The sequence below is a fragment of the Lepidochelys olivacea genome, assembly GCF_965140295.1.
Source record: "Lepidochelys olivacea isolate rLepOli2 genome assembly, chromosome: 1".
NCBI lineage: Eukaryota > Metazoa > Chordata > Testudines > Cheloniidae > Lepidochelys > Lepidochelys olivacea.
The window spans coordinates 8829973-8854667 of record NC_140411.1 but is presented as its reverse complement, the minus strand read 5'-3'; the positions used below and the strand labels follow the sequence as shown (position 1 = coordinate 8854667).

Sequence of the window (24695 nt, the reverse complement as noted above, 5' to 3'; positions counted from 1 at the left end):
GAGTAACCTGATGGGGTGTGATCTTTGGTTTAATTGACCATTTATCACTAAATCCAGTTGTCTGAGGGGCCTGGCTATAACTCCATGGTAAGACTTTTTACAGTGGTCCGGGAGTTCACATTTGTTACTGGCTCGGTGAAATCTAATTAGAGAGCACACCGCCAGCTTGGGGGCGTCTGCCCTGTGTTCTGACAGCCTGCCCTGAGGTCGGCACTCACAGTTGTGAGCCACTCCAGGCAGTGTGCCTCAGAGCCCCATTGCGCCAGGCGCTGTACGTGCACATTATGAGCCAGTTCTGAAGAGCCTATAATCTGCAAAGGATGGGAGGGGAAAATCTGGCCTAGAGAGGGGAACGTGACTAGACCAGGAATAGAACCCAGGCATCCTGAGGCCTGTGAAAGTCCCTACAGGGATCAATGCTCATCATTATTATTCACTCCTGACTCACTGCTCAGCTGCAGCACTATCCTCAAAGCCAGGCCATGCCAGCCAGACCATCTGCGGGCAGCTCGGGTACCCAACAGGCTCCACGTCTCGTGTCGGACAGGCTCTCCCTCAGACCTGCCACATCCTGGTGACCATGGGCTCCCCAGCTCAAGGGAGGTGCTGGGGAAGGGACAGGCCAAGGTGTTTGTTTCTCATATGGCTCTGCTGAGATAGCGGGGTTCCCAAGCAGCGGGGGGAGACTCGGGGGAGGGGACTCTCTGTCCCTTTATCTGTTTGTTGCTCACATGGTCTGTGAAAACAGGCCAGAGCGGCGACGTCGTCCATGTGAGGATCCTAGAGTGCGAAGCATCCAGGCCACCCCACCCCGTGACAGCTCCCACTCACTGGCAGGCAGGGAGATGCTGCTGCCATCACCACCTGCCAGATGGGGAAACTGAGGCACAGACAATGACAAGACCATGCTCTCCCAAATAACCTGTCATTGCAGGCACCTCAGTTTGTGGGCGCTCAGCTTTAGGCACGCAGGGGCCGAATTTTCCAGGGTGCTGTGCGCTCACATCTCCGGGAGCTGACAGAGCCGGACGCCCCAGGGGTGGCTGAGCATTTTGCAGGGATGAGCCCAGAGCACTGCTATTTCCCGGCACTGCCCTTGCTGGGACCTTCGCTGTGCCTTGGGGCTGGGGCTGAGTCTCTGAGCCTTGCTGGGTCAGGGGCCAGGCGGGCATGAGGTCCCTGCTACATGGGCCGTCGCTGAGCCATGGGCCACAGAAGAGCTAGCCCCAGAGCCAGAGGTGGGTGAGGCCAGGCGTGGGGCACCAGCCCTGAGCCAGGACCCGCCCCACCCTTTGCCTTAGGGGTTGGAAACTGGGTCCAGTGGGAGGTGCTGGATTCCAAGCTGTTACCCAGAATTCACTTCTGCTTTCTGGCCCGCTGGGAGTGCCTGGGATAGGTCAGCGCTGGCCCCGTGCTCTGGCCCTGCATGGGCCTGCCCGCCTGGGCATCGGAGGGGCACTGGGCTCAGCACAGCAACCCCCGTACCCAAAAGGGGCTTCAGATACCCCCCCCCACACACACACACACGTCCTGGCACTACTCTCCCAGGGCCCACTGGCACCCAGCCATGTGCGTCCGCCTGACGCACTGTGCCCCACGGTGGATTAGCGGAGCCTGTGACTGGGCTAGGCAGGGGCGGCTCTGGGAGAGGCCAAGGCGCCCGGGGGGGGCCGCGCTCAGGCAGGAAAGCGGGTGTGGAGCTCGCCCACGGGCAGACCCGCTCGGCTGCAGAGCTGCTGGACCCTGGCTGCTGGAGCTCTGCCATCACCTGCTGCTGCTGTGGCTGAGGGGGCTCTCTCAGCAGCCCCCCAACTGCTGGAGCCTGCTGGGACTTTCCATGAGACTGGGCCCTGGGGACTCCAACCTCCTCTCCTTGGCATCCTTTGGTGGAGAAATAAGGGTCCGAATTCCTTACAGCGTGACTCCTCTTGCCTACCGTAGGATGCTTATACTGCCACCCATCATCGTAGTTTGTGGGACCCCCAGCCTGGCCTCTGCACATTACATTGGCCCTGAGGGATTCGGGGATCACACAGGCCGAATGCATCCCGGCGCCAGAGATCCGCAGCCTGAGAGGCTTCCTAGGCAGGGTACCACTGTGTTCCAGGCCAGGGCCAGTCAGAGGGGCCACGGACCCAGCCAGGTGAGTTCAGTATTGTAACACACCCATCGACACCCACCCCATCATGGTGACTGTCGTCTCTAAGAGCTCCGGAGCAACTTCTGGCATCAATCCTGCTGCTACAAAACCCAGACTCCAGCCACTTGAGCTGATGGAGAACCTCCATTAGCTGCTAGCAGAATACGGCCAGTGGGACAGGGGAAAGAGAACGTCCCCAAAATAATTCGTCAGCAGAGCTTTTAGAAAACCAGCCACCCTTGAGTTAAAAGTCACCCGTGATGGAGACTCCACCACGGCCCTCGGTAAATTGTTCCAGTGGTTACTCACTCTCACTGTTAAAAATTTACACTTTATTTCCAGTCTGAATGCTTCTAGCTTCAACATCCAGCCATTGGGTCGTGTCAGACCTTTCTCTGGTAGACTGAAGAGCCCGTTGTTAAATATTTATTCCCTGTGTAGGTATTATAGACTGTGGTCAAGTCACCCTTTAACCCTGTCTTTGTTCAGCTAAATAGACTGAGCTCCTTGCGTCTATCACTCTAAGGCAGGTTTTCTAATCCTTTAATCAAGCTTGTGGCTCTTCTCTGACCCCTCTCCAATTTATCACCATCCTTCTTGAATTGTGGGCACAAGAACTGGACCCAGGATTCCAGCCGCGGTCGCACCAGTGCCAAATGTAGAGGTAGAATAACCTCTGTAAAATAACAACGGTACAAAATATAGAGGAATGACAGAGCAGGTTGTGCTGGTGGGGGAGTGGTGCTACGTGTGAAAGAAAGCAGAGAGTCAAATATAGTAAAAATCTGAAATGAATCAAACGGTACCATAGAATCGCTCTGGATAGAAATTCCATGCTTGAATAATAAGAATATAGCAGTAGGAATATGCTACCGACCACCTAACCAGGATGGTGATGGTGATTGTGAAATAATCAAGGAGATTAATGAGGCTACAAAAACAGAAAATGCACTAGAGGATTTCAACTCTCCCCATATTGACTGGGTACACGTCACCTCAGGACGGGATGCAGAAATGAGATTTCTAGACACCACCAATGGCTGCTTCTTGGAGCAGCTGGTCCTGGAACCCACAAGAGGAGAGGCAATTCTTGATTTAGTCCCAAGTGGAGCACAGGATCTTGTCCAAGAGGGGAATACAGCTGAACCACTTGGTAATAGCAACCACAGTGTCATTAAATTTAACATCCTCATGGGTGGGAAAATACCAAAGAAACCGAGCACAGCAGCTTCAAAAAGGGGACATAGACAAAAATGAGGAAGCCAGTTAAACAGAAATTAAAAGGTACAGTCACAAGAGTGAAATGTCTGCAAACTGCATGGAAGCTATGTAAAAACACCATTTTAGAGGCTCCAACTAAAGGTGTACCTCAAATAAACAAAAGCAACAAGAGGATGAAAAAATGCCACTGTGGCAAAACAACAGAATAAAAGAGGTGGTTAGGGGCAAAGAGGCATCCTTTAAGAATTGGAAGTCAAATCCTATTGAGCAAAACAGAGAGGAGCATAAACTCTGGCAAGTGTAAAAATAGAATTAGGCAGTCCAGAAAAGAATTTGAAGAGCAGTTACCAAAAGACACAAAAACTGACAGCAATTTTTTTTAATGTACACCAGAAGCAGGAAGCCGGCTGAAGAATCCGTGGGGCCCCTGGATGATCGAGGTGCTAAGGAAGACAAGGCCATTAAATTAATTTTTTGCATTGGTCTTCACTGCAGAGGATGTGAGGGAGATTCCCACTCCTGGTCCATTCTTTTTAGGGGACAAATCTGAGGAAATGTCCCTGACTGAGGTGTCTATAGAGGAGGTTTGGGAACAAACTGATGAATTAAACAGGAATAAGTCACCAGGGAGAGATGGAATTTACCCAAGAGTTCTGAAGGAACTCAAATATGAAATAGCAGACCTACTCACTGTGGTATGTAACCTATCACTTAAAGCAGCCTCTGTACCAGAAGTCTGGAGGCTAGCTAATGTAATGGCAATTTAAAAAATAAAAAGACTCCAGAGGTGATCATGGCAATTACAAACTAGTAAACCTAAATTCAGTACCAGGAAAACTGGTGGAAACTCTTGTAAAGAACAGAATGATCAGACACATAGATAACACGATATGTTGGGAAACAGTCAACATGCCTTTTGTAAAGGGAAATCACGCCTCACCACTCTACTAGAATTCTTTGAGGGGGTCAACAAGCATGCAGGCAAGGGTGATCCAGTGGATATAGTGTACTTGGACTTTCAGAAAGCCTTTGACAAGGTCCCTCACCAAAGGCTCTTAAGCAAAGTAAGCTGTCATGCGATAAGAGGGAAGGTGCTCTCATGGATCAGTTACTGGTTAAAAGACAGGAAACAAAGGGTAGGAATAAATGGTCAGTTTTCAGAATGGAGAGAGGTCAATAGCAGAGTCCCCCAGGGGTCTGTAGCGGGTTCACTACTATCCATCATATTAATAAATGATCTGGAAAAGGGTATGAACAGAGGTGGCAAAATTTGCAGATGATACAAAGTTACTCAAGCTAGTTAAGTCCAAAGCAGACTGCGAAGAGTTACAAAGGGATCTCACAAAACTGGGTGACTGGGCAACAAAACGGCAGATGAAATTCAAAGTACTGCACATTGGAAACCCTAATCCTAACTGTACATACAGTTGCAAGGGGTTCCCAAGGTAGAACTCCCTCTCCTCCCCCGCACCCAAGAAACTATTTTAAAAACTCGCTGCTTCTTCTAAATAGACAGGACAGAGGTTGGAAGATAGAAGCACCCACCCTGCGGGAATGGGGGCCTCTTTGCTCTTTTACAATAACAATTGGCATCCAGTAGTTTCAAAGAGCTCCCCAGCAGGGGGGTAGTATCATTACCCCCCCCCATTGTACAGCTGGGGAAACTGAGGCACAGAGCGGGGACGTGACCTGCCTCAAGGTCACAGGATGAGCTAGTAGCTGAGCTGGGACTACAATACAGGTCTCTGGATGGCCAAGCCTGTGCATTACCCACTAGAGCACCCTCTTAGAGGCCTGGGGAGGTAGCATGCAGGAAGGCAGCATAGCTGGTAGGTCCGGGCTGGCGGCACTGAGAACCAGCCACTCTCGTTCTCCCCTCCCCTTGAGGCTGGGCTCTCCCCTTTCCCCGCAGAGCTGTCCCATTCCCACCCCGCGCTGTGGGGACGCACGTGCCTAGCTCGGTGGGGTGCATTCATCTGCCAGGCTCAGCTCTTCAGCGGGGCGAGGCCCAGCACTCCCAGCTTGTCCCCCCTTTCCTTCCCCTCTGCCAAGCTGCCGTCTCCCGCTCCCCCCGCAGGCGGGTTTGCCAGTGAAATGTGGAGGCGGAGGGGGAACAATGGGGTTCTGTTGCTGGCTCTGGGTCTGTCCCTCCACCAGGAAGTCAGGCCGCTGGACTGCCCGCAGACAAAGGGCTCGTTTGCATCCCTGTGGAGGTGGGAGGAAGAAGCACTGCCAAGCAGCCCTGATAAGAGGGGCGGCTGGCTCTGGGCCATGCCAGGCCGCGGGCCAGCACGTGCCTCCCGCCCCCGGGTCTCCTGCCTGAGGGATGCCAGGGGAGGGAGAGAGGCCCCCCTAGCTGGGGCCAGAGGCAGGCCTCGAGGTGTCGTGTCTGGGCTGAGGGGGCACGTGAGTGCAGCCCTGCAATCAAGCCCCTTGTTAAAGGGGGGCAAAGGGGCCCTGTGTGCCAGGGACCTCTCTGTGACACCTGCCCTGGTGCCCTGCATGGGCCACCAACCCCAGGCACAAGAGGAGACACTGAGGGGCACCAGGACCAGCTGAACGTGCCCAGGGCTCCTCGCTAAGGGGCGTGTCTAGGCGCTTTCTGTGCCCACATGGCAAACCCATTAGCCAGGAGGTGTATAGGGCAGAAGGTTGCCCTAGAGCCCAGGAAAGCCACAGTTTGGAGGGAGGGGCCAGGCCCAGCCCCAGGCCAGGCACGCTCCAGCCCCCAAGGTCCTGGCACGAATGCCCTTCGCCAGACGCGTTGCCTGAGCCCCATCATGGCCATGCCCTGGTTTGTTTATTCGGGGCAGGTCAGTCCTAGAACAATTCGCTGCTGACTGTGCAAATGGGATGGGGGAGCTGGGGCTGGGGTGCCCCCGGCCCTGCATTCAGGGGGCTCGCGAGCTAAGCTGGGAGAGACAGGGCCCCCCTGTACTGCACTCTCATGGGCTTGTCATTTACATGTTTCTCCTGGGGGATGTTTCTCTTCTGTGGGGATTGAGTCTTCCTTAATGTTGGTGTCACAGGACAGCAAGGTGCTGGGGCAAGCAGATGTGTGTGTGTGGGGGGGGTGTCCCTGGAGCAGGCAGATGTAGGGCAGGGGGTTTCTTGGGGCAGGCAGACATGGAGGTGGGAGGGTTCCCAGGGGCAGGCAGATGCTGGGGGGAGAGTTCCTGGGGCAAGCGGGTGCGGGGGAAGGGTTCCCTGGGGCAGTCAGATGTGTGGGGAGGGTTCCCAGGGGCAGGCAGACATGGGGGGGGATTCCCTAGGGAGGCACATGCGGGCAGGGGAGGTCTGTGGGGCAGGCAGATGCGGGAGATTTCTTTGGGGCAGGCAGACAAAGGGGGTAATCTGGGGAGGCAGGTGGGGGGAGGAGGGTTCCCAGGAGCAAGCGGATGTGGGGGTAGCGGGTGGCCAGGAGCAAGCGGATGTGGGGGTAGCGGGTGGCCAGGGACAGGCAGATGCAGGGGTATGGGTCCCTGGGGCAGGCAGACAAGGGGGTGGGGGTGCGTTCCCTAGGGAAGCAGATGCAGGGGGATACATTCATGGGGCAGGCAGATGAAGCATATCTGCCCCCGATCGGCAGGCCTCAAATTCCCAGGCTGAGGGCAGCAGGGCCGGGGGGGGGAGGGGGAGTGTCTCTGCTGAGGGTCAGCATCACTCTCCAGCACCCCCTTCTGGCCAGTGTGTGGGGCTGGTAGTGATGAGCCCCAGAGGTGGCGACACCCGGCCCCCAGGGTGGCCGTCAGGGATTCCAGTCACCACTGCCCCCGAGGCAGGCGGGCAGAGAGGGAAGCTGGGTCGTAGCGAAATCACCATTACCCTGCAGCGACCCTGTAAATGGAACCCAGGCGTCCTGGCCCCTCATCCTGTGGTCAGGCACGAGCCCCCGGGGCACCTAGCGATCAGCTCATGTACCGGCCGCTGTGCCTGGCCTGCAGGCTGCTGGCTGGAGCTGGGCCCCATCCCCCCTGCCAACTCATTCTGGACATGGGGGACATGCTGGGCTACCATTCGAGAGGGAAAGGCTATAGATCCACTGCTTTTGGGGTGCAGCAAGAAGGGGCTGCTGGGACAGGACTGGGGGCGGGGCCGGGGCGGGGGGTGGCTGAGACCACTTTACCTGGGCTGCCCGTGGCTACTGAAGCTGGCTGCCCGGGACGGTGCCTCGTCTTTGCAGCTGTGCTGATGGGAGGACACGGTCACCGTATCTGCTCTGCCTACATTGTGCCTTTTAGCCCGTACAGGAATGCCTTTAACTCATCCCTGCCCCGCAGCCACCTCTGGGGCGGAGCAGGGCCGTTTGGAACAGATGCAGCGAGGACGAGACAGCGAGTACCCCGTTATTTCTCTAGGGTCGCCCCCACGGCGTTCATTAGCGCAGCACCCCTCCAGGGTGGATCTCCAGCAGTGCCGAGGCCTCTGCCCCCAACTGCAAGCTGGGAGAGCTGGGGTGCTCGGGGCCTCCAAGGTGTCCAAAGTTGGGCACCCGAAATTGGGGTCAGTTTTGCAAAACTTGGCCCTCACCTCTCTGTGCCTCCATTTTCCATCAGGTAGAAGGAGGCTGCTGGGTCTGTTGGGGGCTTGGACGATAACTGGCCTGCCCATTCTTATGCCAAAGGGGAAACTGAGGCACGGTGACTTACCCAGAGGGCAGAGCTCCTCCTCCATCCCCACTCCCTGCACCCAAGGAAGAGTTTTCCCTTGGCGGGCTCCCCTCCCACCCCTTCACACATCCAGCCCTGCTGCGAACTCAGCCTGGCCTGGCTGAGCGCGGCCCAGAGGCAGCAGGGCCTCAGAAGCCAACCCCGCTCCCTTCACCAGGCTCGGGGGCAGGGATCCAGGGCTCGTTCCCCCGCCCCTCTGTGCGGGGGGCTGTACCACAATATATTCTGGCTGGGATTTAGCCTCCCAGCTCCCGTTCAGTTCAATGGGATTCATGTGGCGAAAGCACCCTAGCAGCCCCTGCTCTTTAAGGGCTTCAGCCCCGGGGTTCCTGGCTCCGGCTCCCAGCCTTGGCCACCCCCAGAGGGGGCCCTCTCCCCTGCATAGCAGCTCCAGGATCCCAGCAGAGCGGGGGGGTGGGGAAGGGGAGGCGCCGCGGCTGAGCCAGGAATTCCAAGCGGCGCTGGGACGGATTAAAGTCTCGTGTGTGAAAAGAGCCAGCCAAGGCTGCTCCGTCCTCTCGCGGGGGAGGGGAGGCGGGAGCAGCTCCAGGGTGGGAGGAGAACCCCCCGGCCGTAACTGTGGTGCCCCTCACTGCGCTTTCCAACAGGAATTAACCCTCCCGTGCCCCGTGCTGGTGGAGGAGTTACTGACAGGGGCAGGCAGGGGCTAAGGGACTTGGTCAAGGTCACTCTGCCAGGCAGTAGCGGCCACGCCACTGTTGCCCAGCCTTGACTGTAATCCCACTCGTCAGCGGCTCCCTTGGGCCATGCTGGCGCTGCCCTGGGGTGAAGTCAGCTGAGGATCGGAGGCTCGGGGACAGCCCGTGCGGGGACCACAGGTAGCAGAGCCTGGGATAAAAAGCACACCAGGGTCTGTCTGCCTCCAGCATCTTCCATGCACAATTGCCTTTGCACTTTCTTTGACAGGAGCTCGGCGCCCCACAGGATCGGGGACCCAGGCCCATTCTAAGTGTTGGAGCTCAGGCCTTGCGAACAGGGTTTGCAGCAAGGCACCCGTGGCGCTGTACACGGCACCAAGACCCCAAAAACACAGCAACTCTGTCGGCATAAAGACAGCGCCCAACTTAGGCTCGAGGGCCGGTCTGACAGCGAACCCTCATGGGCAGGGGCCGGAGACGGTCGCTGGGCCTTGCACACTCACCAGACTTGGCTGTCAGAGCAGAGGAGGCCACGCATCCCAGGGCTGAGAGGTCTCCCCCGAGAACGCCCTGGCCCCAGCTGATTCAATCTAGGGACCATTGGCAAGAGTATCCCAGCCCACCTCACTGCCGGAGCCACACACAAGGAGAGGCCTCTCTTAGGGAGATTCATAGATTTTAAGGTCAGAAGGGACCATCATGATCATCTAAATGGGGGCTCCGATACCCCAGGCAATGGGATGGGTGCCACATAAGAGCTGTGGACAGAGATCAAAAGAAACTGAACAGTCCACTTGTGTCTCATCCAAGTAGCAGGCCAGGGCCATCCCTTCCCCAGCTGCTCAGATACTCCCTGCCTGGAGGGTTAGAAAGCAGAGCCCAGGAGACACAGGGAGCCTTGACATATTCTGTTTATTAAAGCAACACCACAAGGCCCTCCCGGCAGTAAGACCCCGTTGTTTCTATTTCCTTCTCAATAAGCAGATCCCACAGGACCCAACTCTCCTCTCCGTACAACGCGGGATTCATTTACAACCCAGGCTCCAGTTTCATAAAAGTATTAAAAACAGAGACAGAATTGCCCTTAAAGACACGTCAGCAAAAATAAAGAGAGAGCCCTGGATTGCGGGAGCCGGCGGGAAAGTCAGAGAGGGCGCTGGGACTGGAACGGGGCTTTGCTCCCAGCCCCCCTCAGAAATGGCTGCCAGCTGGGCCGTACACACGATAGGTTAGCTTGCTCTCGAAGGGCAGCTCCTTTCCTCGGCTCCCCCTGCTCAGAGCTCGGACTTGCCTTTCACACTGGTATGTTAGCCAGCAAAGGCAGCTGCCACTGAGGCAATGTCACAATTGTTTGGGCAACTTTCCTAGGACCTGTCGGCTACTCTATATGCTGTGCAGTGCGCGGACTGTATCTGCCCTGCCATCGCCACTCTGCTGGGCGCCACGTGACCTGCTCAAGCATCTTTGGCCATGCCACCCCCTAGAGGCTGCAGCCTACAGAGCGCATGAGCGCCGATGCTCGTCCTGCGAACCTGGATTCTCCTTCGCTCGGGGGACGCGTTCTCCAGGGTGGAGCAGAAGGCTGGCGTTCTAAGCCCAGCGCTGACCTGTTACGAGCTAGTTTCTCTTCTGACAGGTTTCAGAGTAGCAGCCGTGTCAGCCTGTATTCGCAAAAAGGAAAAGGAGGACTTGTGGCACCTTAGAGACTAACCAATTTATTTGAGCATGAGCTTTCGTGAGCTACAGCTCACTGTAGCTCACGAAAGCTCACGCTCAAATAAATTGGTTAGTCTCTAAGGTGCCACAAGTCCTCCTGTTCTTAGTTTCTCTTCTGGAGCTATGACTCATCACGGTCACACGCAAAGCCTTTGGTTCCCACCAGCAGTCTGCCTGGAAAGAGAGATGGAGGTTTCCTTGGCATCAGCTCACCCTTCGCGGTAGAAGTAGTTTACCGAGATGGTTTCAGAGCAAACGCTGGTTTCTGGGAAGCCCCTGCCCATGGATCTGAACCAGGGGCCCCAGCCTCTGGAATCTGCAGTGAAAGGAGAACGGCCCCGAGTGCACACGGATAACACTGCCCAGGCCTCCAGCCACTATCGATGGTAAGGCTGGTTCAGCCTGCTGGATGCTCGTCAGTGCTGCGTTAGCTGGATGGGGATAATTATTTGCCACTTCACGCTACGGAAGGGGGCAGAAGTTTGGTGGAAACCCACCGCCAGCACCACTTGAATTCTCCGCCGTGGCAGGTGCAATGAACACCCCTTCCACCAGAACTGTCAGGACTCCCTGGCCCTCGGCTCATGGAAGCTGCTTGACCTCGGGTGAAAGAGGGAGCAGAACGCTTGCATTACAGCCTGGGTTAGGGGGACAGAAAATGCATTTTGATAGTGCTTCCCCACCATCGAGGACATTCCCACTGGTCTCAGCTTCCTTATCTGACCTTAAAGGGGCCGGGTCCTCCTGGTCAGGACCTCACGGGACACGCTGCTGGGCAGTCGTTTCTTGCATCTTTATTCAGCCATCACTGGGGCCGACAGGCTGTGCTGCCCCCTCCACCCGGCCCGGGGGAGCATCACAGGTAGGGCAGCCAGCTGTGAGCGTTGCAAAGGCACGAAAGACCTGGCGGGAGGGATGTGGGGAGACAGACCCTGGTACCTAGAGAGACCCATGGAGTTCCAGGCTGTCCCACGAGCTGCTCCCTCTCCCCAGCGTTCTGTTGCCACCTCCAAAAAAGAAAATCACCCCCACTCTCCCTTTTGCTACCCTGCCATTTCATATCAGTTGGATGAAACTGATCCCCCCCTCCGACCCCCGGAGGCTCTTTTCCTTTTAGTGATGTTTGGTGACAATTCTTTGCACCTGCTGGATAAATGGGCCAGGTTTGAGTGCTGAGCTTGAATCAGAACGTGGAGCAGTGAGATGATCATAGAAACATAGACTGGTAGGATTGGAAAGGCCCTCGAGAGGTCTTCTAGTCCAGTCCCCTGCACGCAAGGCAGGACCAGGCACCCTGATTCAGGCTGCACTGTGCAGAGGTTTCAGTTGGGACAAGCGGCACTGTGATGCAGCAGGATTCAAAGGGCAGCTGAGGGAAACACGACAAAAAGGAGGAGAGACACTTCTCTTAAGGCCTTCACTGAAGTCTTCAAGATCACCCTGCTGGGCACATGGTCTTCACAGCACTGCCCATTTCAAATAAACACTAGGTGAAGAGGCTGCAGCTCATTAAGCAGGAAACCAATAGAGTAGGTAGCTTCTGAAGCAGTTTGGGCAGGTCTGGTCCCCAGGAAGAAGACACGTGGTCTCGTTAAGAAAGGTGGCTGGGTGCAGGAGGAGGAACCAGTCCATGATCTCAATGCAAGCCACAAAACGCACCTGTGCTCAGCAAAGCGTGGTGCTCTTTGCAAAGAGGTGACCTGCATGGGGAGGTGCAGGACGCCTTATTCTAGCCGTGGAAGAGGATGCGCGTAGCCAGCGCGGTTGTAGCCTCCGGCTCTGTAAATGTGTCTCTGCAAATGGGGCCATCTCAGAAGAAAACAAAAACTCCATGGAAAAAAAATAGAAGTACAGTCCCCCCACCCCCCATCCCCCATGTAAGCACAAATGCCTTCTCTTTGTAAACAGGTGGGATTTGTTGAAAGCATCTTCATGCAGGGGTAACCTTTTCAAACATGCCAGGTGGTCTCTATCAGTGAAGGGCTGTGTGGGGCTCAGAGGAGAAGGAACGTCGAGGAAGCCAGGAGAAGACAATCAGAACAAGTTTCTGTCTTTTCCCTCTCCTGGCAAATCAAAAGTCAATCCCATGGAAACATTGGCAGGTCTTCAACGTGACAAAGGGACCCCAGGGCACTTGCTTCTTCGGCAGCTGATGAGCTTCAACCTGTAATTCAGCAATTACGCCAGTTCTGTCGGCCCTGCAGGATGGCTCAGTGCCCCATCAAACCACCAAAGCAGCCACAGCTCCTGGAGGGCAGGCACGTTTTAACACTGAACAAGGTTCCTGGTTTCCTTCCATCCCTGCAGCTGATGGGTTTGGAAGACCAAAGGCCAAGGAGATGGCGCAAGCGGTTGCAGATGCCATCTGAGCACTCGCTTCTCAGGATAGGGGTTTGCAGTGCAGTGGTTTCATTTTAGTGGCTGTCTGAATGACTGACCAAGAAGTGGAAGCCATTCATCCCCGAGTGAGCTACGTACCCAGGTCCCGAGAACAGGATGGGACCAGGGACTCCTTGGGTTCACATCAAAGGGGAGGGGAAACCATCTAATGACATATCAGGGTTACCCCACCCCCCAAAAAATGTGATCCAAGACAATCTATGTATTAGTGCAAACGTGGTTTATTATTATCGAGAACAGCCTTGGTTTCGTGGCACCCAGCTGTCCAATCACGCCTTCACTGGAAGGACACAAGGCTTGGGGAGTGGGGTTGGGGCATGCTGGATACAATGGAGGCAGGATGTCCCTTGCCGTGTCCTGGGACAGACAGCTGGGAAGCGTCTGGAATGAGAAGGGCTGTACATACTAGCTTCACTGGGTGCAGAGGGACAAGTGCAGGATCATCTCCGGGTTCTAAGGCACTCTCCCCCTCCCCAAGCGGCCACCAAGCCCAGCCGCACGCTTTGGTTTCTGGAGTCCTCTTCACAAAAGGATGCAGGGCTTTTTAGGTTTCACCGGGATGGGGTTGAGGACGGCTCGCACGGCCTCCGTGAAGACCTCCTTGATGCCTTCCTGGTTAAGGGCGGAGCACTCCATGTACTTGACGGCGTGGATCTGCTTGGAGAGGTTGACCCCCTGCTGGGTTGTGACAGGCATCTGGTTCTGCTCCTTTAGCTTCTTTATGGTGTCGGGGTTGTTTCTCAGATCCTTCTTGGTGCCCACGAGGAGGATGGGCACATTGGGGCAGTGGTGGCAGACCTCTGGGTACCACTTGTGTTTCACGTTCTCATAGGAGGACGGGCTGGCTATTGAGAAGCAGATGATGAAGACGTTAGTCTGGGGGTAGGAAAGCGTCCGGAGCCGGTCATACTCCTCCTGGCCTGCCGTGTCCCACAGATTTAAGTTAATAGTCCTGCCGTCCACTGTGTTCTGGGCGCTGTAGTTGTCGAAGACAGTGGGGATGTACTCCTTGGGGAAGGCGTTGGTGGTGTAGCAGATCAAGAGGCAGGTCTTCCCCACCGCCCCATCACCCACCACGACGCACTTTATGCTCTGCATCCCGGCTCACGTTCCCTGGGCTCCACTTCAGCAACCTGGAGAGGGAGGAGACAGAGTCAATGAGAGCATGCTCGGTGCTGGAGACGGGCTCTGGCCTGCGCTATGGCCAGGGGCTCAGGGTAGGTGATCACAAGGGCACCTTCTGGCCTCGAGAATCTGGGATGGGTGGAAGACAAGTAAGTGCAGCCATTTCACCAGCCTCCTGCTCCCACCCAGAGTCCTCCACCTACAATCCCAGAGATGTAGGGCTGGAAGGTCACCTCGTCCACCACCCCGTGCTGAGGCAAGACCAAGTCGGGGTGACGGAAGCTCCCTAAAAGTGTTGGAGGGGGCCGCACCCAAAACGTGGCCCTGCCCCCTCCATGCAACCCCTTCTCCCTGAGCCCCCGCCCTAGCGCCGCCCTTTTTCCCCGATCCCCTGCCCCCATGCCGTCCCATCCCCCGCGCCCCCAGTCCCCCTTTCCCTGAGGCCCCAACGTGTCCCACCCCTTCCCCCCAAGGCCCCACCCACGCGCCATCCCTTCTCCCCGAGCCCCACCTTCTCACCGTCTCTTCCCCCAAGACCCCGCCCCCCACTCGCTCCTCTCTATCCTTTCTCCCCATGTCTTGCCCTTATGGCTGGTGTGCCCTCCCACTTTTAAAAGTGGTGGAGCCATGGCCCCCTTCCCCCTTCCGCTCCCTCCCCCCCCAGCCGTTCTGGCACCCCAGCCTCACTTCTCTCCAGCACACATCGCTTCCATCGGTTGGAAGCCCAGAGATTGCTGAGATGCATTAACAGAGGATAAGGAACAAAGTGAGCCTTCATGTAAGGATCCTGACTCCCATGAGTCTCCCTCCATTTGCACCAGGGGCAGACTCTCTGCGCCAGCAGCTGGAGTCTCCAGAGGCCATGTGTTCACTAGGATAGGAGGCCTCCAGGGAAAATCGAGGCACCGTGGAAAGTTGGCTTGGTGACTGAGTCAGTACTGAGCCAGCACACCAGGGCACAGTACTCTGATGCCATGGTGAGGGGCGCACCGGCAGGTGCTGGGGTTTAGAGGAGACACGCAACTGAAGTCATTGATTTGTGTCGCAGTCGTGCCGAGGTGTGGCCAGTCAGGAGCCATGCCCCCATCGTGCGAGGCGCTGTATGGACAGATGGTCTCTTTCCCCAGAGAGTTGTAACCTAATGTGTCTCAGACAGGCGACAATAGGTGGGGTCTTACAACAAACAGCTGGAAAGAGCGGAAGGTAACAATAAGACAATGTCAGATGTCCCCCAGGGGTCTGTAGCGGGCCCAGTCTCTCCCACTGTATTGTCCACTGCATGCAGCCGATGAAGTGGGTTTTAGCCCATGAAAGCTGATGCTCAAATAAAGTGGCTAGTCTCTAAGGTGCCACAAGTCCTCCTCGTTCTTTCTAGTGGTGCAGTGCACAGCTGCCAGATTCCACCCTAGAAGTGGCTGCATTACAGTGATGGGCAAATATCCGTCCTCATCCACAAAGGAAACCTGCACCACACTTTCAAAAGAGGAGCCTGGGAGCTTACAGCTCTGCTAGACGCGGAAACTCATGGCCTGAGCGGAGACACTGGATTTGTGGCTAATTACAAGGATCTGTAACCCGCTAACCCCTGCCTCTTCTGGGATGCTGGGAGTCCCTTTCCCAGGCCTGAAGAAGATCTGTGTGGCTGGAAAGCTAGCACTGGCATAAGCACTTAGCATTTCTAGAACATTTTCCCCTCCATAGATCTCCAAGCACTTTACAAAAGTCTCATGATCTGTTTCGCGCGGTCAAAGTTATGGGAGGTGGGAGTGGGAGATCCAGATCCAGACCCCACAACGCCCGGCCCTGCCCCCTAGACACGCGGTATTATCGCTAGGCACACTCAGAAACTGTAGCTAGTGCTGATAAGATTGATAAGATTCTGGCTGGGGAGGCGGGGGTGGAAGGGAGATAATCGCATTCTGCCATCACATGCCACTGGGAATGATAGTGAGAAGACAGATACCCATTCATCAGGTGGTGGCAGAGCACGGGCCCTGCCAGGAAACGTAGCGAGCAGATCTGGAGGAGGCCGATAGGCAGCTGGCCCAGCACAGGCTCCGATCTCCTTGCGGTTAGAAGGTGGGAAAGGTTCGGAAGCAAGTGCTTGCTCTGGCTGCTGCTCAGCCCCACGCCTTCACGGCCCACTTTCCAGGCTATGCTCTCGTGGGACCGTTCATGTTGCCAAGGGTCCAGCCCGCTCCTGGCTCCGATGGACAATGTCCAAGGAAAACCCACGTGCCGCGGGGGGCGGTGTGTCGGAGAACTGGCAGGGGCCGCTCTTCCCTCCAGTCAGTACGAAGCCAATGCCCCAGCAGGGTGCCCCCTTTCAGAGCAGATGTAAGGCCAAGTGTCCTGATTGCAGGGGGCCCCTTATGCAAGGGCAGGGTTGTGAACCCAGATGTCCTGACCAGATTAATGGGTAATTGCATTCCGCCTCTCCAAATACCCCGTTCTGCTGCCCTTGGGTATATTATTCTGCTCCACCCCCTGTCCTGAACTGCAACCTGGTTTTCCTGTTCAGTGCGGCTGTGTTCCACCCCAGAGGTGACTGCAGCTTGGTAACAGGAGCAAAAGCTCCCATGGCGATTGCTTGTAACTTTGTGGCTTATTAGATAGGAGTTCCTCTGTGAACTGCTCCCCCTCCACTCACGTGCCACCTCCTCCCATCACCCCCCTACAGCCGTGCTCCCATCACGCGCCCCCCTGCTCCATTTCGCTTATAGACATTTATCTGCAACTGCAATACTGGGGCCTGGGGGCAGGGCTGTGGGGGGACCGGGGCCATCTGGAGGCGTAGGGAGACGGGAGACAGCTGCGGGGGCATGGGAGTGAATTGGTGCGCAGGGGGCTAGAGGTGGGCTGGAGCTGCGTGGAGGGGCATTAGCGAGACCAGGGGGGTGGATAGCTGGTTGTGCAGCTGGGAGGCATGGGACGCGTGTTATCTCCAGCATCTACCCTGCTGGCTGCAGACCCTGCCCTGCTCCCTGCGCCCAGCAGGGATGGGAGCCGGGAGCCAGGAGCCAGTCCCTTCCCCGGGGCACCTCCCTCCCTCTCCCCACAGCACATCTCAGGACACCTTCCCTCCCCCTCCCCCTCCCCGCTCCCTTGTCCAGGCCCCATATTCCCAACCACCTGCCACTCACTCAGCCATCCCCCTTCCAAAGGGGAAAGCCCGCAGCTGGGCATACTCGGTGTCCCTGCTCCTCCCCTACCCGGCCCTGCATCCCGCGCATCGCAGCTATTGACAGCGCTGGGCACCTGGGGGGCACGTCGGGGATCAACTGCACCCACTCCCTGCAAGGCACCGGCAGGCTACCCCATATACTTGTGTATAGCCCAATTTGTGTCTAAGCCGGCTTGCCTCTTTCCCCCTCAGCACTGCCCCCCGCTGTGGCCTGCTCCCCGGCCTCCTGGCCTGGCCTTCCAGACCTCTGCCCCCAACAGCTTGGGCAGGCCAGAAACCCTCAGCTGGTTCACCCGTCCCGCTCCCTCGCCCCCCCAGCATCTGCCCACTCCGTGTATTCCACCACTCCCACCGCAGCTTCCCCACTCCCCGGCGTTTGGTGGCTTGGCTCCCCATGAGGAGCAGCGATGATCACCCGCCACGTGCAGCCATGAGGCAGCCACTGAGTGGAGGACGCCCACCTGGGGCCTGCACCCAGACTGAGCGCAGCAGGGACATTGCCCCCCAGCCAGGATTCCTAGGAGTGAGGAGTGGCTTGCACAGCTGCCTGGGCACCAGGATCTCCTGGATTCTGACCCCGACTGGCTGTGTGACCCCAGGCAAGTCCCCACTTCCCTGGGCCTCAATTTCCCCATCAGCAAAGTGAGGCTGAATTGCTGCACAGGGCTGAGGAGGAAGCCTTGGCTCTGAGAGGACTCAGGCCGGCTGCTGGGTGGGGTAAGACCAGGGGAGCCAGGAGGGAGAATTCACTGGGCTGGGAGCCTGAGACAGCAGAGGATGGGGGCCCAGTGGTTAGCACCTGGGAATCAGGAGAGCTGGGGTCAATTCCTGGCTCTGCTGCAGACTCCCTGAGTGACGTGGGCAAGTCGCTTCATCAACCCGGTGCCTAGTTCCCCGTCAGCACAATGGGGTAACAGCCCGGCCCAGCCTCCCAGCAGTGCAACAGGGCCAGATAAGCACCACACAACAGACGTGTGTGTAAATGTGGGCAAGTCACTTCCCTGCTGTGTGCCTCAGTTTTCACACCTATAAGATGGGTGTGATTCTGTACCTGCCTCACAGGAGGTTGTGAGGTTTAACCCATTAATGGCAAACACGCTTTGGGATCTTTGGGGAGAAGGGCACAGCAAGATCACGCCAAGGAGTAGCGGGCGCCCGCCTCCCAAATACTTCCCGCTACCCCTTCCACTACCCCAATACCCCACCTGGTATTATTTATGTAACCAACATTATTTATCCTTGTTGAATAAAGTGCATGTATAAAACAAAACCCTCACTCCCCCACGAATGGACTTGGCTGCCCCTTCGCTCTCCCGAATTAATTATTCCAGCATCGCCCTGAGCAGGATGCTGATTAGGTTTCATCACCAGCGGGGCTGCAAAGGGACGAGTCGATTGGGATACGTGCCCAGGGAGCATGGGAAGATCCAGGGCGTAGCTGCCACAGTGAACTTCCAACTGCTGCCCTGCCGCCAGGCCGCCAGGACAGACGAGAGGGGAGCCGCATCTCGGGGGCAGGCAGCCGGCAAGACAGAGACCAAGGCATGGGGACGGAACGAGGGGGCAGGCAGTCGGCAAGACAGAGGCCAAGGCATGGGGCCATCGGCGAGGCGCAAATCCAGGCCTGCAGGACTAAGGGCAGGGTTCTCCAACTGAGCCAAAGAGGTCACTGGTAGCAGTAGTAGGCTCTTAACCTTTTACTTGAACAAAGGCCTGTGTTCTCTCAGGGACGGCTACAGGGACAAGAACAGAGGCATGTCAGAGGGGGAGTCTGGGGCTTTAATCTGACCCACAGCCCAGCTCGACTCCACCAACACTCCCTGTGGGTCAGATTAAAACCCCAGACACCAATCAACCTTGGAGCCAGCCCCCAGTTTTGCCAATGGCTCCCATCTCTCTAATGGGCCAAACTGAAATCCCAGCGCCTCACAGCCCTGCAGTTCAGAGTGCTTGGACCCTGACCCACCGCAGCCTGACACCCAGTCTCTCTGCTGGAAGAGATGTCTGGGATGGTAGGAAAATAGAGCCGCTGAGGGAGACATGGAGAGAGAGCAGAGACAAGTTTAGCTTCCAAGTGTGGGGAAAAAGCCAGGATCTAAACACCCAGGAACCAGACTCCCTTCTTCCCTCCCCTCCTGGCCACAGGCTTCCGTCCACCAAGCTAAATCTGTGACAGAACCAACCGTCCCTGGGGTTTAGAAAGGAGCATCAAGGGAGAAAAGGCCTCACCTTTTAGTAAGCCAAACTTGGATTCCCCATCTGTTTGTGAGGGACCTTGAGAGACAACTACAGCTCCTCTTTTCCCTGCTGTTACCAGGCTGGGGCCGTATGGTTTCCGGGAAAGTGCCCAGGACATGATACTGCAAGGTTGGTTCTGACCTGGAGGACAGAGCCAGGCTATGGGGTAGCACAAGCTAGAGCCACCCTGGATCTCAATCTCCCCTGAGCAAAGCATGCTGGGAAGGGGCGGAGCCAGGGGCCTTTATAAGGCAGGTTCCGATACCGCTCAGGGGTGATACTGGCTCAGGGAGCGAAAACCCAGAGTGTCTGTGAGCAGGGCGCTTGGACAAAGTCTATTGGCTGGGCTAGAGAAGATTTTAGTGCCACGAGCTCTATGGAAGTGACTGCACTGGTCGGTCTGGTGAACATCCTGGCTTTTAAGTCATTGCTTTTTTCTCTGTTCCCCCTTGTCCCACTGCTGTGGTGCGTAGGGGATCTGGGCTCACTGTAAGATCAGGCCTTTAAACAGCCCTCTTGTTTCTCACCACATTTACTGTGTGTATTGCGACAGCACTGGGAGTCCCAGCCGTGGGTCAGGACCCTGTTCCACGAGGTGCTGTACAAACACAGAACCAGACAAGAGAGTCCTTGCCCCCAAATGCTTACAAGCTCGCTTTGTTTCTCTCGACTGCTGCATGCCTCGGCTCTCCCTGGCTCTGATAGGGAACAGACGCTCCGAAATACACTGAGCAGCCCCATTCTCAGGACACCTCGAGATCAGGAAGTCCCCCATGAAAGCCTGTTCTTGCAACATTTCTAGGTTGCAGCGTTTTGGGGAAGAGCTTGGCTTTGGGAAGCTCCTTTTGAGAGCTGCCCATTTCTAGCTCGGACCTGGGGCAAACCCTGAAACCTCAAGCCTCAAACTACCAACTGGAGCCTGGGACCACAGGAGAAGGCCAAGTACCAGGGCAGGGGAAAGACTCAAAGGTAGCCCTGAAAGAGGCCCAGAGAGAGCGCCGAAGACAAGCCCAGGGAGGGTGGAAGAACCTTTTGTTTGTTTGGTCCTTGGTCACCCCAGAAGGGGATAAGTCCATTTGTGACTTGGCTGGAGGGCTAAGCCGCATCTCCAGCATAGACCTGTGTGTGGCTCACTGAGGAGACCCACCTCGGGGGAAGGAAACTGAGGCAGGGAGTGCCCGCGCCACGCTCAAGCAGAAGGGGGCGGTACGGGGCGGCCACGCCCAAACATAGGCACTCTCCCTGGAAATCTAATGATTCTAGTCGCCTGTCTCCAAATCGCCCTGTTCTTCTTACACCCTGCAAGACAGGACGCCCGGAGGTGAACACAGTACGGGGCGTGGTGCTGGGGGTGAAACGAACACATCAGAGCGAGCTCTGCAAGTGAAAACCCCGGTGTACAGTGAAAGCAGGAAATGCAGAGCAGTGCGGCCACAGCTGTTCCCCCCGCCCCACAGGCCCAGCCCCGCCCCGCCTGCCAGCCTTGCAGGGGATTTCTCAAGGCCCTTTGCCCCCATCCCGACGTGGGATTGTTCACCCAGGTAGGGCAGGGGGAGCAGGTATCTCATGGGGTGCAGGCCAGCATGGCGGGGCCCTGCGGGGAGAGCGCTCCGCCTGTGTGATCAGCGGCAGGAAGCAGAGCGGCTGGGCTGGCTGTGGGAAGGCGGCACGGCGGGCTTGTGGGGCTGAGCGAAGCAGGTGGGGAGGAGGAGGGGAACGCCAGTTTCCCTTGACGTACAGAGCGGATTTAAAAATACACTCCCGCCGAACCCGCTTGGGAGTGAATCGTGTGCAACAGCAGACAGGCCGCTGCCCCATCACGGCAGTGACGCACCCTAGCCAGGCTGCACAGCTGGGCCAGGCCTGGACAGACCACGGCGGTTGGGCACGAGAGGCTCCCAGCCAGCCGTCTCCAAGACTGGACAGAAGGGGAGGAAGGGTGGGCTTGTGCTGGAGGCCCTAGGCTGGGAGCAGGAGAACCTTGCTTCAATTCCTGCCTGGGCCACACAGGCCCCTGGGCAAATGACTCGCGGTCTCCCAGGTCCCCATCTGTGGAATAGGAATAATGACGCCTCACAGGGAGATTGAGGCCAAATCCAGGAGCTGTGAGGAGCACAGGGAAGGGTTTCATGTCAATGGACCCTGATCCAGGTGGAAACTGCAGTGAAGGGCCCCGCGGGAGCCAGAAGGTAGAAGGACTGGAAGGGACCTCGAAAGGTCCAGGCCCCTGCACTCATGGCAGGACTAAAGGCGGGTCTACACGACACAGTTAGGTCAAGGTAAGGCAACTTACGTCAGCCCAGTTAGGTCAGTGTCTACACTACAGCCTTCCTCCCACCGATGTAAGTGCCCTGCGACACCAACATCATAACTCCACCGCCACGAGAGGTGTCGGGCGTATGTTGGTGTTGTTAGTGCAACGCAGGATCCGTGTAGACATTGGCTATTGGCTGGCGTGTCAATTTCACGGCAGGTTGACTTGTGTTTCTAGTGTAGACATACCCAAAGTATTATCTAGACCATCCCTGGCAGGTGTTGGTCCAACCTGCTTTTAAAAACCTCCAATGATGGAGATTCCACAGCCTCCCTGGGCAATTTATTCCAGTGCTTAACCACCCTGACAGTTAGGAAGTTTTTCCTAACGTCCAACCTAAATAGCCCCTGCTGCAATTTAAGCCCATTGCTCCTTGTCCTAGCCTCAGAGGTTAAGGAGAACAATTTTTCTCCCTCCTCCTTGTAACAACCTTCTAGGTACTTTGTGGGGACCCTCACAAAGTGGCCTAGGAGCTGTAGGAGAGTGAAGAGACCCTGGGGGAGTGGGCGTTGGCAGGCCCCCTTCCCACTTTGCTCTGCTGGGACCCTCAGGAGATCTGCGGCTGTGCATGGCACTACCGCAGCACTGCAATCAGCTCCTCGTGAAGTCCCTGGGACTTTTCCACTGACTCTGGGGGAAAGGGGGTGTGTGAAATGGGGCCCTCTTTGAACTGATGTGATCTGATAGTTAATCAGGAGCTGACCCGTGCTCGCTGATAGAAAGTCCCAGATCTGGGAAGGCACCGTGGGTGCAGTGTGTTGCATAGTGTACAATCTGCTGCCTTTCATCAATGTCCAGCTGATTTGGACGACATTGATTTGCATAACCCTAGCTATTTGCATAGTGGCAAATCATCCTCCTATGCATGACGCATTGCAAAGCCCCAGCTCCATTAATGGACTTTCCAAATGGCCCTTCCATCCCGTCGCTTGGACTGTCCCACAGCCGCTACAGGCATCCTGATGGCAAGTCTCTGTTTCCCTGAGTGCAATTTCAACCCAGTAGCAACCTGTTCAGTGTCTATCACACCTGGACTGTGCTTCCTTCTTGCAGGGCGCCAGCTTGTCCTTGCTGCATTCCTAAGACCCTTGGAGTAGCAGCAGCTCAGTGTCCTGACTGGATTTCCTCTGTCTTGGGATAAAGTCCCCCCCGCCCCCCGGCAGTCCCCTTTTGGTGTGGGACAGCTGCAGCCAGCGAAGCCTCCATTGCACAAGGGTGGAGGAGGAGCTGGCGAACCCTGCATGAGCCCCCGGCCTGTAACCCACCCGGAGGGGCTGCGATAGGGTTAGAGGGAGTTCATGTCCCTGATTTGACCTGATAATTGTTAGAACTCCAAGGTCTGCTGCACCAGATCAGCCCTAGCGAGATTCCAGGAAGAAAAGCACCATTCCCTTGCTAAGAAATAATAAGTCTTGACATAGGACCCACAGTGTTCTGGGCTCGCCCACAAAGGAAGCCAGAGGTCACTTACCAATCCTGAGCTAACCTGAGCACCCGGAATGCTGTGAGAGCCACGGAGAGCTGCAGCTGGCCAGTGCATCTTCAGCACCCCTGCATCGGGCCCCTTGCTAGCGACCTAACTTGTTGCAACAGGTGTGAAAGATATGGCCTTTCCCCCAAATGGGGATTACGATACTCACCCACATTGGCTTCTGAGGCTTTAATGGGGGAACGTCTGCACAGTGCTATGAACAGGCAAACCACTGAGTGTCAGAACAAAGCCATGGCCAGCTGGGACATCCTATGCTGCACAGTATGGCTGCTGCATGGGGAAGGGGAGTTGGTCTATTTGGTATCTATACAGCCCCCAGCTCTGTAACATCAGATGATTTAGTGGGGGATTGGTCCTGCTCTGAGCAGGGGGTTGGACTAGACGACCTCCTGAGATCCCCACCAACCCTGATGTTCTATGATTCTGTGATATCCCAGCGTCTCCCAAATGTCTGAAAACAGACATAGAACTACCCATCTCTCCTCCTTCCAAGCCTGCAGGTGAAATAGTGTTGGGGGGAGAAGGACAGACAGACAGACGTGAGACGCAAGGGCCTACTCTGGGAAAGCTAAATTAGAGAGGATAAGTTTCAGAGCCTCCTGTGCCAAACCCGCACATCTCTTTCACTTGAGCTAAAGGAGAGTCTGGTAGCAGTGGAGGGGCCAGGCCACAGCTGTGCAGCCCTGTTTCCATCCAGCAGAGGGCAGTGGCGTACACTCACTAGCAAGTTCATACCATTCCCCGTTTTACAAGTGCGGAAACCGAGGCACAGAGGTGGGGAAGTGACTTGCCCAAGGTCACCCGTGAGCCCGTGTCCGCGCTGGGATCTGAATGTAGGAGGTGGCATTCCCGTGCTCAGATCATGGTCCCACCCTGCTCCTCTCACTAAATCAATGGCACCCAGGAGTCCGTCCCTGGGGTGAGAGCGGAGAGGGCCAAGAGCATCTCTTGCAGCTGCGTACAGAGCACCTGGTCCTGGGAGCCTCTTGTCCTCGCTCTCCTCTCCCCGGAGGTCTTGTTAGGTCACCGGAAGCAGGTGACTTGGTGGTTTGGGTTCTGCTCCGCCTAGCCCCTCCCAGCCAGGGGAACTGATGGAGATGCAGGGCTGGTGGGGGGAGCAGCTGGCAGGCAGGGAGCAGCTGGCCCTCCCACAAATGGAATCAAAGACCAGCCATGTGAATCCTTGTCACAGCCCAGCTCCCAGCCCAACGCTTGCTTCCTCTGCAGGTGACGTTCAGGGGCACAATGCCCCCTCTCCCACCCCACAGAACGTGGGTGGAGCTGGGAGCACTCACATGGGGGCGGGGGTTATTATAGCCACAAAACAGATGGCTCATCTGACCTGCCCAAAGTCACAGAACGAGTTGGTGTCCGTGGCAGGACTAGGCCTCAGGTGCCCTGCTCTGGCCACTAGACAATGCTGCCTGTAAATCTGAGCCAGCCAGAGGTGAGAAGGCCTGCCCTGATGGCTGCAACAAATCCTCTCTGGAAGGAGCTGGCGGGCCGGAAATAGGTAATAAGGAGCTCGGGGTTACC

The 24695-nt window shown here is 56.6% G+C and overlaps 1 protein-coding gene across 2 annotated transcripts in view; it reads right to left on the bottom strand.

Moving 5' to 3' along the window:
• Positions 1 to 9585: 9585 nt before the first annotated feature.
• The window catches only part of RHOG (ras homolog family member G), a 29808-nt gene continuing 14698 nt past the window's right edge, over positions 9586 to 24695 (bottom strand). Inside the window, exons 2-3 of one of the 2 annotated variants that reach the window (XR_014711742.1) lie at positions 11131 to 13939; positions 9586 to 10580 (exon numbers count right to left, since the gene is read on the bottom strand). Coding sequence is in view for 1 of the 2 variants with exons in the window: in XM_084629048.1 (XP_084485174.1) it covers positions 13329 to 13904 (576 nt within the window). In the remaining variant the exon portion in view is untranslated. Of the gene's footprint in view, positions 13940 to 24695 lie in introns of both variants that reach the window. The other variant, XM_084629048.1, reaches the window with a different exon arrangement.